At 38.8% G+C, this 18,279-nt stretch overlaps 1 protein-coding gene across 9 annotated transcripts in view; it reads left to right on the top strand.

Annotated features, from left to right (window-relative positions):
* Nucleotides 1-18,279, top strand: part of marchf8 (membrane-associated ring finger (C3HC4) 8) — a 94,982-nt gene that overhangs the window by 69,185 nt on the left and 7,518 nt on the right. For 8 of the 9 annotated variants that reach the window (XM_015346866.2, XM_015346868.2, XM_015346865.2 and 5 more), the window contains 3 exons: nucleotides 8,388-8,467; nucleotides 8,680-9,549; nucleotides 16,054-16,234. In XM_015346866.2, the coding sequence (XP_015202352.1) occupies nucleotides 8,388-8,467; nucleotides 8,680-9,549; nucleotides 16,054-16,234 (1,131 nt within the window). The remainder of the gene's footprint in view (nucleotides 1-8,387; nucleotides 8,468-8,679; nucleotides 9,550-16,053; nucleotides 16,235-18,279) is intronic. The other variant, XM_015346877.2, reaches the window with a different exon arrangement.

Here is an 18,279-nt window from a genome sequence, read left to right as displayed (position 1 = left end):
TTTGCCATATGTACATATACAATGGGATTCTTACTAAAGGCTGTTCTCTCAGGACATGCACAGTACAGCAGACAACTCAGTACAACAGATAACACCACGCAATGTGGTGTGAGTGTGTGCCTGTCAGTGTCTGCCCTAAAATGGGGCTATAAATCTGTCCAGGCTACAGTATGTCATTTGCCCGTTGCTTGCTGGGATAGACTATGGCTCTTTTGCGACCCAGCGCTGACTTAAGGGATAAGAAGGTGGGTGGTTGAAAAAACCCCAACACCTTCTGCAAAGACTAGATTTTTTTGGGGTGAGGAATCGGCTCTCCCAGATAATTGGGCTTTCATTGAATAAATGTTGTCATATTTTACATTTGAGTTGGGAAAAGCAAAGGAATATGCAGCAAAGCAGTAAGTACTGTTTCTACAGTTAAAAACTAAATGTAATACATTTGATTGGCAATATAGAGGGTAAATGTTGTCTGTAGTCCTTGTTTGTGTGGTGTGCTGTACAATTTAATTTAAAATGTATTCATGGTTATGAATGCTTTGAAGTCTATATTTACTCTACAAGACTGGAGCCCACTCTCAAGGTAACACCTTTGTTTTCATAGTATATCAGTGCCTTTGTAGTACAGTAAATGTGCAGTATGTCTTAGGACCATGAGACAGACGCAGTAAAAATACACTTCAGTGGCTTGGTTTTAGCATATTAAAAGGCCTAGTGAAAAGTTGCCTCTAACCTTCTACTTTATTTTTGTTTTTCATATCGAGGTTCCTTTATTCTCAAATGCCAGCTTTTAATACCTCCCTTTCATGTTAAAAAATAACCTTCAACAGCCTGGGAAAAATCAAAAGAGCTGAAAAAGGAAAATGTGATAAGAAGCGACTTTCCCTCAAGGCTACATCTGTCTCCTAAGGCAGCTTTAGCGAAGTCCATTTCGGTGTATGTGTGAGCCTCTTAGCAGATAAACCATTTACTTGATGTTAGAGTCACCCTCACTAGTAATAGTTTCTTGCACTTCCACTGGTGCGTATGTACAGTGTAGTGACATTATGCACTAAGTACCTGCTAGAACAGTGTTGTGCTGTGTATTTCATCCAGACCTTGGCAGAGGATTGAGCAGTTTGGCAGGCTATGGCTGGTAATCACTGTGGCTGACAGTCAAAGATAAACAGCAGGTCTGTATAGTCTTTGCCAGAAAACATTGATACATTGTAAACCTCAAGAGGGAAGTATAAATTTAGATGAAAAAATTAAAGTTTTGCTGGGGGGGTAGGAGTTTTTTTTTCTTCCATATTTTAGAGTTATTTATTTTTTCTGAATGGGTTTTAAAAGAAATGGACCCCTTAAACTCGTTTTTCAAAGTGGACTATAAAATTAATTGTTGCGGAAGTTTTTTAGTTGAAATGAATTTTATGTATGGCCTTCATGGTCTCAGGACAGTGATTTTGCTCTGCATGTATGCATCACTTCATACTCTGCTGTTGACCTTGTCTGTGGGAAATTGGGTAGTTTACAAAATAAAGCTGTTGCAGTTGTTATCCATTTAGTGTTGGTCTCAGAACTGACTTCAACTATTTGCTTTTGCAGTAAGCTCTGAGGTCAGTTGTCTTCCTAATTTTAATCTTGATATCTGACAACAAATATTTCCCAATGACAGGCAGCACTGAAACCATTGATATGAAGAGGCTGAGATCTCTCTCTGATTTTGTACCAAGGACTTAATGCATTTTTCTCTGCTTTGTTAAACCACATAAAGAGAGATTTGAGGGTTTAAGTCACTTCTGCCCTCCAATGCATTCTGGGAAATGTGGATGTATTGTCAGGGGGCTGATGTTAACCTGTGTAGAGACATATTTACAAATAATATATAATAAAATGTGCTTGAGGATATTAAAAAATGAATGAGTGACATACTTTAGGTTTGGAGGTAGCCATAGAAATTGAGACATTAATGTCATTAATAATGCTTCTAAAGTTATATACATCTTCCGCAACAGTATATACATAGTTAATATACATCCATACCAAACCCGACACTGATGTGGCTGTCTCTATTCTATCTAATTGCATCTCTGACGTAAAAATTTGGATGACTCAAAACTTCCTTCATCTTAACTGTGACAAGACTGAAGTCATGCTTATTGGTACCCCCCATCAACTTCGTAAAGCCAGTCCTGTAACCCTGTCTGTAGATGGCTCTGTACTTGAGCTCCAATCAAAATTGAAAAACCTTGGGGTTATATTCGATTCTGGCTTAACATTCGACCCACATGTACAGCATACTGTCAAAACATCTTTTTTTCACCTTAGAAATATCGCAAGACTACGCCCTATGCTATCATTAACTGTGGCTGAAAAGCTGATCAACATATTTGTATTCTCTCGAATTGACTACTGCAATGCTCTGCTCCCTGGGGTATATAAATCTACTCTGAACAAGCTGCAGTATGTCCAAAATTCAGCAGCCAGAATCCTGACCAGATCTAGTGCAAGTGTTCACATTACTCCTATCCTGGAGTCCTTGCACTGGCTTCCGGTCAAATTCCGCGTAGACTTTAAAATCCTCATGCTCACCTACAAGGCTTTACATGGCTTGGCACCTCAATACCTGTCTGAACTTTTATCGCCCTACTCCCCACCTCGCAACCTCCGCTCTTCAAATTCTGCCCTCCTTACTGTCCCCCAAGCCCGTCTACATTGTATGGGCGACAGGGCCTTCTCCTGCTATGCCCCCAAGCTCTGGAACTCCTTGCCCAAGGATATTAGAGAGTCACCTTCTCTAAACTCCTTCGAATCCAGACTCAAAACCCTCCTTTTCAGAAAAGCCTTTACTTAACTGCTTCCATTCTTCACCCCTCTGCTCTTCTTAATACCATCTTCCACGGTCTCCTCTATTGTTATTGTTGTATTGTTGTAATTATAATTGTGTCCTGTCTTGTGAAATTTTCTTATTTATTGTTGTAGTCTTCTTATTTATTGTTATTGTCATCCTGTAAAGCGCTTTGAGAAGCCACCTTTAAAGGCGCTATATAAAATAAAGTTTATTATTATTATTATTATTATTATTATATAGATGTCATTTAACCTCTAGGCTGGTTGGGCCAAGTAATTTAAACATTGCTATACTGTATTAAGAAACCAAAGAGAAAAACATTTGATTAGTCATATTGTAGACACACCTGACAATGGCATTTCAGGCATGGAAATAGTACCCAATTTCCATAGTATTGAGATCCGTTCACTCATTACTAACAGTGTGCTATTTTATACAGGCCAACAAAACCTGCTACATATTTTGTATTATCCTATTTGAGAATGTTTGCAGAAATATTGGGTTACAACAATGAGTCTTATTTTCCTTTTCAGTGTGACATAAAAAATGTAAACTCTATTGGGAAAACAGATATTTTGAAACTGCATTTCTTTTGCAGTGAAATAGTCATTTTCAGTGTCTTAGGACTGGGTATGTGATGTTATCGGTGCTCTGTTGGAGTTTTTTTAATAATAAAGATCCGTGCCATTTCATAATCTTTGGTTTCTTTTGTTGTTGATTTTTACAGTCTTTACATTTGTGAGTTTATACAGATGAGTGGGTATATTACAGTCCTGTATGTGTAGATGCGTAACTGAAAGAAGGTACTCTGAACTATTTACTTAGGTCTGGAGACTTTTATTCCAACAGGTTTTTTTTTTTCATTTAAATTTGAGTGAAAAATGACTACATGCTTCTGATTTGTGAAATGTCTTTTGTGGAACATTCTCTTTCCTTTTCAGGGAGCAGATGCATAAACATGAAATGCTTATCTGAGAGATGTCAAAAGGAAATAGGTTGTCCCAGTGATATGTGTCTTTCTCACCAATTCAAGGTTTAGCAAAGACATTGCTGACAGACAGTCATACAGTTTAATGCCTCCAAACAGACAGAGATTTACAGACATGTAATAGACATTACAGTTTGTACTGTACAGTATGTATTCAAAAACATGCTTCTTTGAATGACAGTGATGTTGAAGGGCAGAACTACAAGGCCATTCAGCACTACAGGAATGAAAACCTCTGCTACAATAAAGCATCAAGAAGTACTATAATGTAATGTTTTATTTATCAAACTACATGTTAGGAAGTTCATAGAGATACTATGGTAACTCAGCCTTTGGCCACATCAAGAGTAAGCTGAACAGTGAAGGTAAAGATATATTGTAAGTCGATATAGCACACCCATGATTTCTTCAGTGATTTGTGAATTTCACCCCACCAAGGTACTCGGGGCTAAAATAGCTAGACTAAAAGGGTAGACTTCAGTGAATAAAGAGCCTTATGAAAGACTGTCATTTGCTTTCCTTGGTTTAAAGTGGATTAAAGAACTTTTCTCACATTAGCACTGATGCAGCTGCGATACCGAGATGGAAGGAGCTGTCAGACTATGCCTCAGGGAAGGAGGAGGCCTTCAAAGCACATGTTTTCACCCTGAGGTGTAAATGCAGCCACTCAGAGGCATGACCCAGATTGTCTGGGGGGGAGAGTCCAGCCTTTCCCTCAGTCTGTGTCTCCCATGTTGCTGACTTATTTATATATATCCGTTCTTTATCGATAAATGGTGAATCATTTATTCATGGCCAAATGTTTGGATCGATTGGGGAAAAAAATCTACAATCAATTAATTCCAGTGTACACGTGCAATGTATCAAAAACATATTGCATAGGAGAAAAGGTCCAGTATGTGTCAGGACAAATGATGGATTGAAGTCCATGTCAGTGAAAGCTGGGTGGTGATCCCTTTGATTTACCAGTCCAGATGAACTTTGCACAAACTAAGGAAACACAATGGCTTTTCTTTCATGGCAGTGCTGTAAGCAAGTTAATCCTGTCCAGTTAAATATTTAGTAGTTCAGTGTCTTTGTTTGTACATGGCTTTCCTTTAAATTGCTCACTTTCCTATAGTGTTCTTTGAAGACTGTTGCATGACATGATGCAGATATTTCATCACAGATTTGTGCCGATTCTCTACACGTCACTGCAGTTCTGAAACATAGTCATGAGAGTACATCAGTTTGCCATTGTTAGTTTTGTTTTATACCAACATGGTTCCAGCATTTCCAAGTTGCCATAGAACATTGTACAGTAGAGTCTGGAAATGAAGCTGTTCCAGTAGAGGCTGCGAGTGACTTCTTGCAGCCAAATGTGTGTGCAGCTTTTCTCACGGCAAACACTCCGAGTGGGAAACTGGGATAACTGGGAAAAAGTCCCTGTCCACCTGTGTGACCACAGACCCATATCTCCCTCCCAGCAAGCAGGTGTCTCTGGTGGTGGCTACCCATGTCCGTATCTCCCATATCTCATGCAGCAGGGTTAGAGGAACACAAGGTGTCACAGATCTTAAAGGTTAAAACCTTAGAATAAGCTTAATACGATTAAATTTGACTGGAAATAAAAACAATGGATGGTGACAATTACAGTGCTGAATGATGAACATCTAACCAAGGGTGAAACTGTGGTGGGGGGACTTGAGACCATCTGAAAATATCACTTGGTTTTTGTTATATGAAAATGTAAGAATAGAATTCTACTTCCAGACAGAACTGCTTGATTCTAAACTACCTGGAGTTACCTAATTACCTAATTGAAAAAGCATTCTGGAAAAATCAATATTACAAACATAGATAAACAGGTCCTTGCAGATAACCTATTAAAATTAAATATCTAAATGACCTAAATATTGTGCACTTTACAGTTTATAAGTGAAAAGATTAAGGTAGGTATAGATTTGTGTAGGAACCAAAAAGCTTGTTGATGCCTGTGGATCCTTCTTGCATGATGACGCAGCTCCTTGCTCTACCTTTTATATCTCTTAAGTCACTGTGTCTTGAGAGCTATGGTGGAATACTTCCAATTACTTCCAATGTATCTTACAATTGCATCTCACTGCAGAAATAATGGATTCTGACACCAAATTGCACAATTTGTGTTAAGTGAGCTTTTCCCTGATATTTTTTTGTCGTTTGTAAGCAGAGTATGTTTTACATTTTGTTGAACATGAGGAACTGACTGCAGAAGCTCTATAGCTTTACAATATATAAAGTGGGTATAACACTGACTGTCCTTCATTTCACAACATGGGGAAATAGATGATTGTATGTGGCTTTGAGAGTGATAGGTCAGCGGAAGCTAATGTGTGGCAGTGCTGTAGCTCAAAAAGCACTTTACTCATAGGGAATGTTTGTTAGATCTCCTTTAGATTTTAGGTAGCAGGGAAAATGTTCAGCCTGAAATAAAAACTGGCTCAGTGTTTAGAGGCTGATAACATATTACTCATAATCGCTGAGTGAAAATCTATAGCACATGACCATATTTGAGTTTAGTGCCTCGAAAGATAGAAACCATCTGATAGAGGAGAAAACTGGTCCAATAACCTCGGAAATTTGTTTTTGGAAGAGCATTTTAGAGAAGAAATTCAACTTAATACCTGTATATTAACCTTGAATAGAAGTGAAGATGGTCTCAAATGGTATCATATTTGTATATTTGTGACAAGCCTTTCCTTTTTTCACTTATTTGTGCAATCTTTGCGATCCAAGATTATTTACTGCATGCAATTTGTTTGTCCATCTCCAGTAAAAGAGGTTTGATAATGGCTTATGAATTCACAATGAATTTCACTGTTATTTCCTGATCATTCGTACATATTTCTGTGATTTTCTTCAGTTGATAGCTGCTGTTCAGACAGCAGTTTGTTTCCTTGGTGGAGTGCTGCAACATAGCAAGTGAATAATGCTCTTAGTGCACACAGACTGAAGAGTCCTAATTTTACCTGATGGAACTGAATATACAACAAATCCACTTTGAGACACATGACATGCTTTGGAACCACCTCCTGTTTCTAGCATTTTGAGTCAATATTCTGCAGATGACTCTCTCAAATTAAAATGTTTTACCCTTTTACCTTGGCAATAAGTTTTCCTCTGAGAAAAAAACCTTTTCAGAAATTTCTTTGTGTACGGGATTGTAATTGGACCCCCCCTTTGCGAAAGATACATGCGATACGTGCAAATGTGTTAAAGATGTAAAAAATGTGTTTGTGTCATTCTACACTCATACTATTTCCTATACAATGATCTCCTTGTTTTTAATTTGAACTAAATAATAAATAATATGCAAGTGTATATTTTTGATAGAACATGCTCCTTAAGTTTTGTTTTCAGTGTCTTATGTTGTTTCCATTATGTATGATTTTAAATTAAAACTAGCTTTTAGTTTCCATGTTTTCTAGTCTGTCCTCGTTGGTTTATTGATATTCAATAACCTTGCCTCATACTGTAGTTGTTCAGCATAGTGCTGTGAAGCTGTTTTTTAGATCAGCTGTCCTGTCTATAAAGAACAACTTTCAAAACAAACATCTTATGTACTTGCTTGCATTCATTATGTATTGATTACTGCCGAGCCTACAGCCACAAACTATTGGCTTCATTTATTTGTAGATTAAATCAATGAATAATTTGAGTCTTTAAAGAAAACACAAGATAAAAAGGTCAATCAATGTAAACCAAAACCGTAGTACAAAAGAGGAGGTTTTCAATGTTTTCTTCTAATTAACTGAGATAATAACTGAAAGAAAAAAGATGAATAAAGATGCGACTGTACAGATCACAGTGCTACATATGAAGCAAGCTGGATAAGATACTTTTTTTTGAAAAAAAAGTATTTTTTTTTCTTCACATTGTCCCTGTTTGTGCTGTTCTTTTGTGAATTTCCACCAGGTATTTCATCTGAACAGTTCTTTAAACCGCACAATGAAATGAGGAGATTAATGCCATTTATCAGGATTCAGACAGCGGGGAAAGAAGGAACATCTATGACAGGAATCTCAAACTTTTTTCTTAGGGGGCCTAATATTTTCTTTTTTCTGTTCTAGCCTCAGTAGTCAATTGAAAAAATTAACCCAGTTATTTTCTTAGTAGTTATATATGATTTTTAAAGACATTTTAATGTCTTTTACAGTTACTGAAAACATTGACTTAACTGATGGTACAGTCACCACTTCAGAGCCTCATCAGAAGATGCAGTTAAAAAACTATGAAACCGAGATGTCAGGTGTCAGTACCAAAAGACACTAGGCTCTCTAGGAATTGTTAGCAACCCCTGATCAAATTGACTTTGTATTGTGACAGATATATCCCTGAGAATGAAGTCTTAACTGTGGGATAAAAAAGGCTTTGTAGATATTTCACCTACTGCGTGTAACTGTGATAAATTGCAGAATTATTTGTCTGTGAATACCCCCATTATCGCAGAGAGACTCCCCAGAGGACTCCAGTCCAATATCAAACAGGACCCAAGAGATGTTGTAAATCACCTTTAGTTATTACCCTTTTCAATGATATTTTTATTTCTTTTAGGCAGGAAGCCCAACCTCCGTAAATGCCCCTTGCAGCTTCTCACGGACATCTGTCACGCCATCCAACCAGGATATCTGCAGGTAAAGAGATGTTCACAGGAGATCACAAGGTTCTTACTCTGGGCTTCGCTTATGACCAGCTGCAATCTCAGGATATATTAGGTTCTAAATATTGCTGTGCTTTATAAATCCTCACTATTTTTTATGCATGCTTTCCTTTTTGTTTCATTTACACTTTTTTCTGCCCTTTTTTTTTGTTTTTCTTTGCTTGATTCATTTAACCCTGCATGCAGTTCTGATGTGGTGGTTGGGGATCAGGGCCCACACTGCCCTGTACAGACAGCCGTGGTCCTGGTGAGTTCTAGCGGCAAGAATTCTACGGCTCAGGGTGTCACCGTGACAACCGTCTGCCAGGATGCTGCCCAAAAGGCCAAAAGGAGCCATCCTTTTGGGCAGGATTGGATGCATTTGCTGAAGCCTCCTGTAAACATCAAGTCAGACGGTGGCTCTTTGAAATTTTCCAAATCCCTCAACGACGTGGGCCCAAAGATGGATAACCTTTCCAGCGGATTGAATTTCATCGATAGGACATGCTCTGAGGGAGAGCTGGCACCTGTCCCGTTGAACGGCTCAGGTATTAATCAGTTTCAGATGAGCAAAGCCAAAGGGCACAACGGCAAACCTCACCATTTCAACTTCCCTTTCTCGGCTCGTGTCCCCTCCTTTTCCACCAACTACAAATACATCAGCGGTCCAGGAAGCGAGTACTACGCCATTCCAATCCCGCCTCATGAAGGGAAGTTGGTGCACGATGCGCAGAAGAGCACAAACATCCTTCGCCTCTTGTTTCCTTTTTCCCGTTCCTCCACGGCCGGGAGCCTTCACAGGCTCTCGGAGCTGGACAGTTACGCTACGCGCTTGCACATGGCCAAGTCCTCCAGCGTACTGATGGAAGGCAATGAGTCCTATTGTACCGATGACATCGGAGATGACGAGGTGTTTGAAGACGATGGCGGTACCGCCAGGTCGCACGGCAAAGCGGACGATGTGCGCGCCCCCCTCTGCTCGCTGGAGGAGGACAGTGACCTGGATTTCTGCTCATCACCCCTGTCTGAGAAAATGGTCCCACAGTCTCCATATTCAATGTCAGGGGACGTCTGCAGGTTGGTGCCAAACCCCAACCACCCTTGTCACACCCCTTCAGACCCTTATCAACCCTCCTTCCTGCTGTGCCTTGACTTCCTTTCCTCTGTGTTTTGTCCTTTTGTTGGAAATTTGTGAAAGGTTTCAAAATTTTTTTGTGAAGCAAGATCTGCAGAGCTATTTTTATCACATGGCTTGCTTGATTGTAGTTCTGTCTTTTTTGGCAGCTGTTAAGATACAGAAATAAGTAATAATGTTTTTCAACATTTCTTGATGGTTGCGATTTTTAACTCTTGAAAAGACAGGTACTGTAACTCGCACCACTACGATTCTGGATTCTACGATTTGGCTAAGTACACCAGGCTCTCTCTCAGATCCCGTGCTGGATATTTAACCTGCTACCGCATAGGGTCCAGTTTTACATACATTTTTGGCCATCATGCCGTTACAGACTGGAACATTTGTTCACACAGAAATCCAAGCCAGGATTTAGGGAGTGATTTAAGAATGAGCTACACATGTTATATAAACATGTTATATGAAGCACAATGCAAATGAAAATGTATTCTAAACAATTAAAAATACCAAAGGCTGTGCATTAAGTGTCTCCTGTATATACTCAGAATTACAAGTATTGTGTGTTTTTTTCCTCTTGTGTGTGAAAATATCAGAAAAAATATACCATTTTCCTTCCTGGGTGCTTGTTTTGAAAGCAGTTACTGTCGTCTGCATGTATATCCATCAGTAAAAAAAGCTTCATGATGGATTGCATATTCCCCTAATCTATCACTTATGTGCTGTGCACTGAGGCTTTTAAAAGCTCCTGACTTTATGCAGAGTAACTGACAGTAACATTGACAGCTCAGTACAAACTAAAAATGACATGCTGAAAGGAAATATTAAATTTTCTAACATCACATCTTCAAAAAGTGAAGATTGGCCATTTTTCTCTTTCCTCACAAACAGATTAGGAATTACTTTGCTGTAAATTGAGGAGCATGTTTTTCTTGTACTTGCCCCTTAAGCAGCAGTTTCTTCGAGAACACATCTCCAGCAATTCTGTACATTAACAGGCAGTTGCCTAATGTTTTTTTAAAGATGTAGATATGTGTGCAAAATTCCACCTCTTAGGAAAATAAAAAGGACATCACTCACTTTCATAAGTCTGATGCTGTGAGTAGAATGAACTAGGATTGAATGTGTACTTAGGAAAGTATGTTGCCCCAGAGGGGTGCCCTAGTTTGTCGCCTCGTGGAATCCTTATACAGTAAGACCGTAAGAAGCAGCCTTGGTTTTGGGGAATTGAATGACGATGAGATAACAGCCTGTAAATACATAACTGAAGAGGCTAAAGGTCTGTAGTATTATGAGTAGAGAATTGGGTAAGTTGGATTGATGTTGATTTTGGGGTGTCTGCCAGATGTCTAGGATTTTGCTGAGCAAGAACTCTGGTTGCAGAATCAAGCGAACAATACAAGACCCTAAATCACGGAGCAGCAGAAATCACGATAACATCACTTAAATATTGATTCATGCAAATGCATCCATTTCAGGTGCACCAAATAAAGTCTTACAGGGAATAGCGCTGATGTGATCATTTGATGTGAACAAGAACGACTGCTCCTTCATGTAAAGTTTCCATAAGCAATCCGCTGTACTAGTGAAGCTGCACTGGCTTTAGTCACAACATGCTTCTCGTTGGACTGGGAACACCGAGTTCTTTTTCACAGCCAAGGTCCCAATGTCTTTGTTCTGTCTAGTGCTGCTATCAGTGTGAGGTTCATCTTGGGGCATTTGTTCCCCACTCGGTGGAGGTATGCATGAGCACGCTCTCGTAAAGCCATCCCACACGTTTGTACAAAATGTCATGGTGTGGGAAGCGACAGCTTTCAATATGAACTGCGATTAATAATATCTCAAGTGCCGGGGATCAGTGATGAAAGAGCAACAGCTTAAAATAACTTCAGGCATTGTGTGTTGTTATCATGTTAGGGATTGCATGAGCAATCCATCTTTTCCAGACACCGGACTAATGCCCTTTTTTTCCAGACCCTGCTAATATCTAGTTTGAACTCTGTCTTGACTGGGCTCAGCAGTGCAAGATTATTGGGACCATTCCTGATTTAAATAAAACAAGGCAAGGTTTAGAGATTTAAATTTAATAGAAATGTATCAGCGATGAGAATTAATGATAAAGATCAACTCAGTAGACTGATGGAGGCATATGAGGAGGCCATAGTTGGTGTCCAAGCATGTAAAAATGGTAATCTCAATTTGTTGGTCTTATTTAGCATCAAATGTTTAGCTTACATCAAGAAGTAGCTTGGATTTTTTTTTATTTTTGTTTGAAGTTAAATTAGGACTTTTTTTCATTTGTTTCATGCAAGCTTGACTTTATTCCTGACTTTTTCAGATATTGTATATAAAATAGTAACTGCTTAAATATACCAATCGTCAGTTACTGTATGTTCTAAGGACATGATATATCCTTCAGTTGCCCGGCAGCCTCTGATTGACATTGAGATGCACTTGTGAGCATCCATCCATTTTCAGTACCTGCATTATTTAAGCCAGCAGTCACTGGGCACAAGGCGGGACTGCGCCCTGTACATGATGCCAGTCCATTGTAGGGTACACACTCACAGTCAGAAGAACATAAGAACACTCATGAACGAGAGGTAGCCATTTGGCATGTTGAGCTCATTTGGTTTTTAAGTAGAGCTCATCCAGACATTGGCAGTGGCTAGAGGATCAGATTTAAAAGCATGGTTGGGTAGCTTGTTCCAGACTCCCTCAACATTTTCCATAAAGAAGTTTCCCTGTTCTCAGTTTTAAACACACTTCCCTGTAGTTTTCGCTTGCGTCCTCTGGTTCGTGTGTCGCTGCTCATTCTGAAGAAGTCCTCTAGGTTAACTTTGTCAATGCATGAAGTTTAGATAAGATCAGTATAAGATAAGATCACTTTATTAGCCCTATACAATTTCTTGCATTAGGAATTTGTCTTTTCGTATACCCCAGCTTGCTCTCCATGAGACACACAGGCACACAGACGGGGAGAGAGAAGCTTGGAGTCAGAGCTCAGGATCCCCTGGAGCAGCTGAGGTGAAGGGCCTTGCTCAGGGGCCCAGGGTTTATTTGGTGCCCTCATAGTCTTTTCTGTTCAAAGCTATAATTGTTCCCTACTTTTTGTCTAGGATATTCATTTGTGCCCAGTAATGTACCTTCTCGGTCACTCTTCTCTGGACTGATTTCAGAGTAGCAATAGGTTTTGTGTATCATATTGACCAGCATTGAATATGGTTTTCCAAATGAGATCTTACTTGTGCATTGTACAATTTTAACATTGAAGATTTTAAATCAAAGCAAGTTATTTGAACTATGTGGTACATCCCAACCTTCTACTTACCTTTTTTTATAGCTTCCCAAGAGTCTGGATGTGTCTACATCAATAAATAACTCTTCTTCATAAGTAGCAACATCAAGCTCAGTGTTTTCCATTTTATGTACTGAGCATCAGCATAGTGATGCTGAGTTTGTAGCTCGTACTCCGTTGTTATTGTGGTTGTGCTCATATGTGCATTTGGGAATGCTTGTAAATCAGGCTGGCATTGTGTTGGACGCGGCAAAGAAACCAGAGAATCTATCAAGTGATTCTGGTAATCTGGTAATGATTCTGGGGCAAATACTATCTGTGGTTATTATTTTTATTTTGTTAAGGTCATGGATGTTTAAAAAATCCTTTGCTCTGCAATCTAGAAACTAGACGTATGAGACCTAACACAAAAGCCCAGGCAATAACACCTTTTTTTTTGTGGGGGTAAAAAATGTCTTATTTGCAGTCCTAAAGTTGTCATCATATCTGTGACATTTAATTGCATTCAACACAAGCAGACATTCCATCCCTGTTGTCCACTAGAGAAGAGAATTCAATTAGTTTGCTTTTAAGCACAAGCCCTTAATTTATTATTTTTAATGAAATGCCATAAATGTAGAATGGCTTCTATAATTTGTGCCATTCTCTGTGCCTTTTGCTCCTGTGAAATACACAGCAGTTCCCTGAAACACATCCTTACAGTGTAAAAATGTTTCTCTGGAGGTCAGTTCAGACATTTGAAATGTGGCCTCGGTTTCAATAGTTGTGAGCTGTGGCTTATTGAAACCCTATGGTGGCTTTGCTGTGCGTTAGCATCATTAGAAAATACATGAAATACCCTTGAACCTTTAGCTACCAGCTTCAGTTTCCTAAGGCATCTTTAGATGAAAGAAGCACTTCATTAGGGTTAAAGGCCACAAGCAATTAGCACCTCAAGAGATATATCTGGCTGTGGCTGAAACCAGCAATTCAAGCTGTTACACAGGTATTAATTATCGATTAAAAGTTTTGAATACAGAAGTATAAAGTTTGATAGGTGAGTTTTGTGTAGCACACACCTTTTATTTCACACTTGTAAACTTGTATTTAAGTACCAACTCTACAGAAAGGAAAAATCAGCAAGAGGTGGTGGTTTCCATGCCATGATTGTGGCTGAACAATATTAGGTGAACTGCATTGTTAGCTTACTACAATATGTACTTCTGTGCTTAAATTTTACTGGATATAAATACATTCAGGTACTTTTGATGGTTTCAAAACCTGTAAAAACAGATAAATCTGATTGTTTCTCAGTTTTCTGAGCCAGTTTGATAATCATCGTCACTGAAATGTAAAATGAGGCTTCATGGAGATGCAATTACTTTGCTTGCATTCAAATTTCTTTAACATTTTTTTCACTGGTACCATTCTTTCATTTACTCACAACACAACTAAAGTACGCATCAAATCATACAAAACAGGAAAAATATGAATGGATTGTTTTTATGAAGAATTACATAGGTATCTATAGGGAGTACTTAGTGAGCTTAAAGTCTGTTAGATTATGTACTTTCTGCAAGTCTTAATTTAAAGCAAAAGTTAAGCTCTGACCTCATTTATTCCCATCATTCAGAAAGCAGTATAAAAAGATAAATTCGCCATATTTTAAAGCAACTGTCTCTACATAGAATGCTCAATATTGATGTGTTTTTTGGCATTTATTGTATTTACAGTTGCCTGTAGGCATTCAGAAATTTAACTTCTGTGGTTAATCCATATGGTGCAAGCACAGCTTGAACAACACCTGAGCAGCAGAACTAATCCCATTTCAGCAGGTCTATCCCTTCATCCTTAAAACCTCTCTTATCTTACACTGGAAGCACTCCACTTTTCCCTGGAGATGAGATAGTGTATTTGAACACATGTTCCTCAAGAAATGTTTACTGTGTACCTACAGGTGATTTGCCAGAGGCTGTTTATACAAACCAAAAATATATTTGGATTTAAAGGTGCAGACAAGACATCCCACAGTATCTACGCAGCAATGATCTGTTCCAGCAAAGTGCCTGGTCCTGCAAAGAATTGTTGTGTTCAAGTGTACATGAGAGGGTTATTGCAAGTACTTTTATATTTTGTGTTGCTGAAGAAATGATTCAGGTTTGTTTCCACCTTCATTTCCCTTTCCCCTGCTACACCCTCATTGGCAACATCTTCAGAGTAAACCCTGTTCAGCAATGTGCATTGTTGTTATTATTAGATGTACTGCTCTCAAAGTAATGCACTGCAGTTTGGTGTAAAACTAAGATCTGGTCAAGTTGAAAAAGAAACAATAATTCCATCTCCAGCTGACATTTACGATGAGGACTTGATTTTTTTATGCCACAACTCTTTCCAAAATATTTTACCACACACTGGATTATATTAATGAGAAATCCAAATTCTGCATAAAAAATAAGGCTATGGGGCATATTTAATTTCAATTCCATTATGCTTTAGAAACCTTGCTGATGTGGAGCATGATCTTTTCAAGGAGACTTAAACATAATGGAACATAACAACAAAAGTGAAAGTAGAATATTTTTCTATAGCGTCACAGAAGTAACAGATTCAGAACTGAAGAAACAGAATTCAGCTTCAGGTTATAAATACAGTAAGTGCAATAGTTAAAGGCTGTAAAACTCCCCCGCAAATGTACATACTGTATCAAATACACTGATTTCTGTATCAGGCGTTTTGCTTGTTTTCATTTTTGTTTGTCCCATATTGCCTGTGCAGCCTTTTCCATTCTGGGACTTAATTTTGTTTAATTTCATGGGGAAATGCACAAAAAATACGTAAATGATTGTGTGTCCACAGGTACCTCTTGTACCTCATTGGAATTTCAAACAGAAATTAGCTTTCAGGCATAATTTCTGTTTGAGTATGATGGGACGGGGGGCGATACCTGCTGTTTTTCACAAAGTTGCAACATCCATCTTGACTCATAGCTTACATGATTTCTACATATACTGTAAACTGAGTCCCAAAGTGTGATAAATTGAACCAGTACAGGGTCTGAAGACAAACCAAGTTCTGTTTTGTCGTTTGGAGGAGAGAGCCAAAACCCCTGTACGCTTGATGGTCCCCAGTGTTGGTTTGCTGAGAACATGTTGGTACTGCTGTCCTCCCCCAGGATCTGTCACTGTGAAGGAGATGACGAGAGCCCCCTGATCACCCCCTGTCACTGCACGGGCAGCCTGCGCTTCGTACACCAGGCCTGCCTGCAGCAGTGGATCAAGAGCTCGGACACGCGCTGCTGCGAGCTCTGCAAGTACGAGTTCATCATGGAGACCAAATTAAAACCTTTACGGAAAGTAAGTAAAAGTCTGGGGGGGGGGGGGGAACTCCAAAAATTTCTCAGGAGAGCTGTGGTCTAACACTTTGCTTATCATTTTAGAATTTAACATATTATTTTTTTTTTCGTTCGTTAACGACATAAAGAAACGAAGTCTGATAAGGGGCTTCCTTTTAATAGCCTGTGTGTCCCAGCGGAGTACGCTCCGTTTAATGATCATGCCCTCCTGCCAGATCTGTGGAAGTCAACTTTATAGTCATCGCTTAAAGACTCAACACTTCAAAATGGTGTTGCTGGTTATCTGATGGGTCCTGCTGCTGGAGAAAATCAGACCAATCTGTTGCCCCTTAAGGTCTTCCCTGTTCCTTGGCTTTTCCAGCTGTGTAATGAGACCAGATGTTTTCTGTATGGTGTGCATGGATCTGCAAGACCCTTTGTATCTGACATATGATATCTGCTTGAATGAGGTTGTCTGCTTTTTTTAGTGCTGTTTGAATTGCATTTGATAGCATAATTATTTTAATGTAGAAAATGTACTTTCAGAAGTTTAAGAAAGGTTTTGATGAAAGTAATTTGATTAAAATCAATCTGTATTACCTTTGTGCATTACGGGAATCCATCTGAACAAAGATAAGTACTGCACAAAAACAGACCATGGACACGATTATAGGAGGAGCTAAGGGAGGTGCCAAGTGTAAAATCAAAATTCAAAATGAATTAAATATTTTTAGAATGAATTCCTATCTTAGGCTCAGTAGAGAAAATATTATCAGCATCGGCATCCTTTTTCCGTCTGTGTCTTGTCATTAATGTGTAGTCAATACCAGTCCTCTAAGTGTGTGATTTATATCATTTGTCATGTCAGTTTCTCTTGCCTCTGTCAAAGTCTCCTCCCAGAGCTTTCACTCTTCTTTACATCTAATACAATAAGAATGCAAAATGCATGGTGAATCAAAGTTTTAGAAATGTATAAATATATATTTCACAGTTATTACAGTGCATTGAGAGAAACCCAACTCTGAAATGGTGGAAAAATCCACTGTTTCAGAGTCAGGCAGTTGAACAGCTCTTCTCCTTAATTCTTGTTTCAAATGTTCAAAATTTGTCTTTTGGTGGTTCAACCTTGGTCCTGGTTCTGTGGCTTTCTCCAAGACCAGGCGTGCGGTGAAACCTTTCTGTGATTCTCTCGCACACCTGATGAGTAAGAAGTACTTGTTTAAATCTAGGAGTCCAGCTGACAGGGACTGGGAAGTTAATGACTAGCAGCTGGTTCCCCTTAGGTGATTATCTACTGTAGGCTGACTGCCTGTCACAAGCATATTTATCTCTCTTTCAATGTATTGAATCAAAAGAAGACTTTTATGTCTCTGCATATCATGGCACTTGTGTTAAAGGGGTATTTCAGAATGTAATCAGTTGAACTATATTTACAACACAGCTCTGCGATATCCAGCTGTTAATATTTTCTTAAATAAGATCACGGTTTAGGAAACGTTTAGAACCTCGTAAGTTTGCTGTAGGTTATGACTTTCTGATCATTGCAATACTTCAGATTTCTGTATCTGGTTCTGTTTTTTATTCTGCTTTCACTTTTTCACTCTGATCCTGACAAAAGAATATTTATGTTGAAATAAAGTATATAACCCAAACTTCCCCTTTTCCTTGAATGTTCTAGTGCTGGGTGGGTCGGGTGTTTATACTTCCTAGTAAGTGCTGATATAGTGAATGCTGTTTGTGGTTTACATACAGTACATGAAACGTAAGACTTACCGTACTAAGTTTGCTTAATTATATAGTGCTTTCCCAAATGTTCAACAGATAGTAAAAAAATTCCAGCATTGCAAAATACCTTCTAAGAATATTTGCTTCAATTGTAACCCTTTTAACAATGCTCTTGTAAGTGGTATAGTGAATAATACATTACCACTGTAAAATAAATACAGTAGGTAATCATCAGCACTGATTCACATTTTTTTAATCACATGGTCATGTGTTGTCAGATTGGTAGATTCAGCTGAGGCATTTGTCCAGTCTCCTCTGCATCTGCAGTTTAAATGCCATCGA

This window comes from Lepisosteus oculatus, chromosome 4 (genome assembly GCF_040954835.1).
Source record: "Lepisosteus oculatus isolate fLepOcu1 chromosome 4, fLepOcu1.hap2, whole genome shotgun sequence".
Lineage (NCBI taxonomy): Eukaryota > Metazoa > Chordata > Actinopteri > Semionotiformes > Lepisosteidae > Lepisosteus > Lepisosteus oculatus.
Note: the sequence above shows the minus strand (reverse complement) of the source record. Positions and strands in the feature narration are given on the sequence as shown.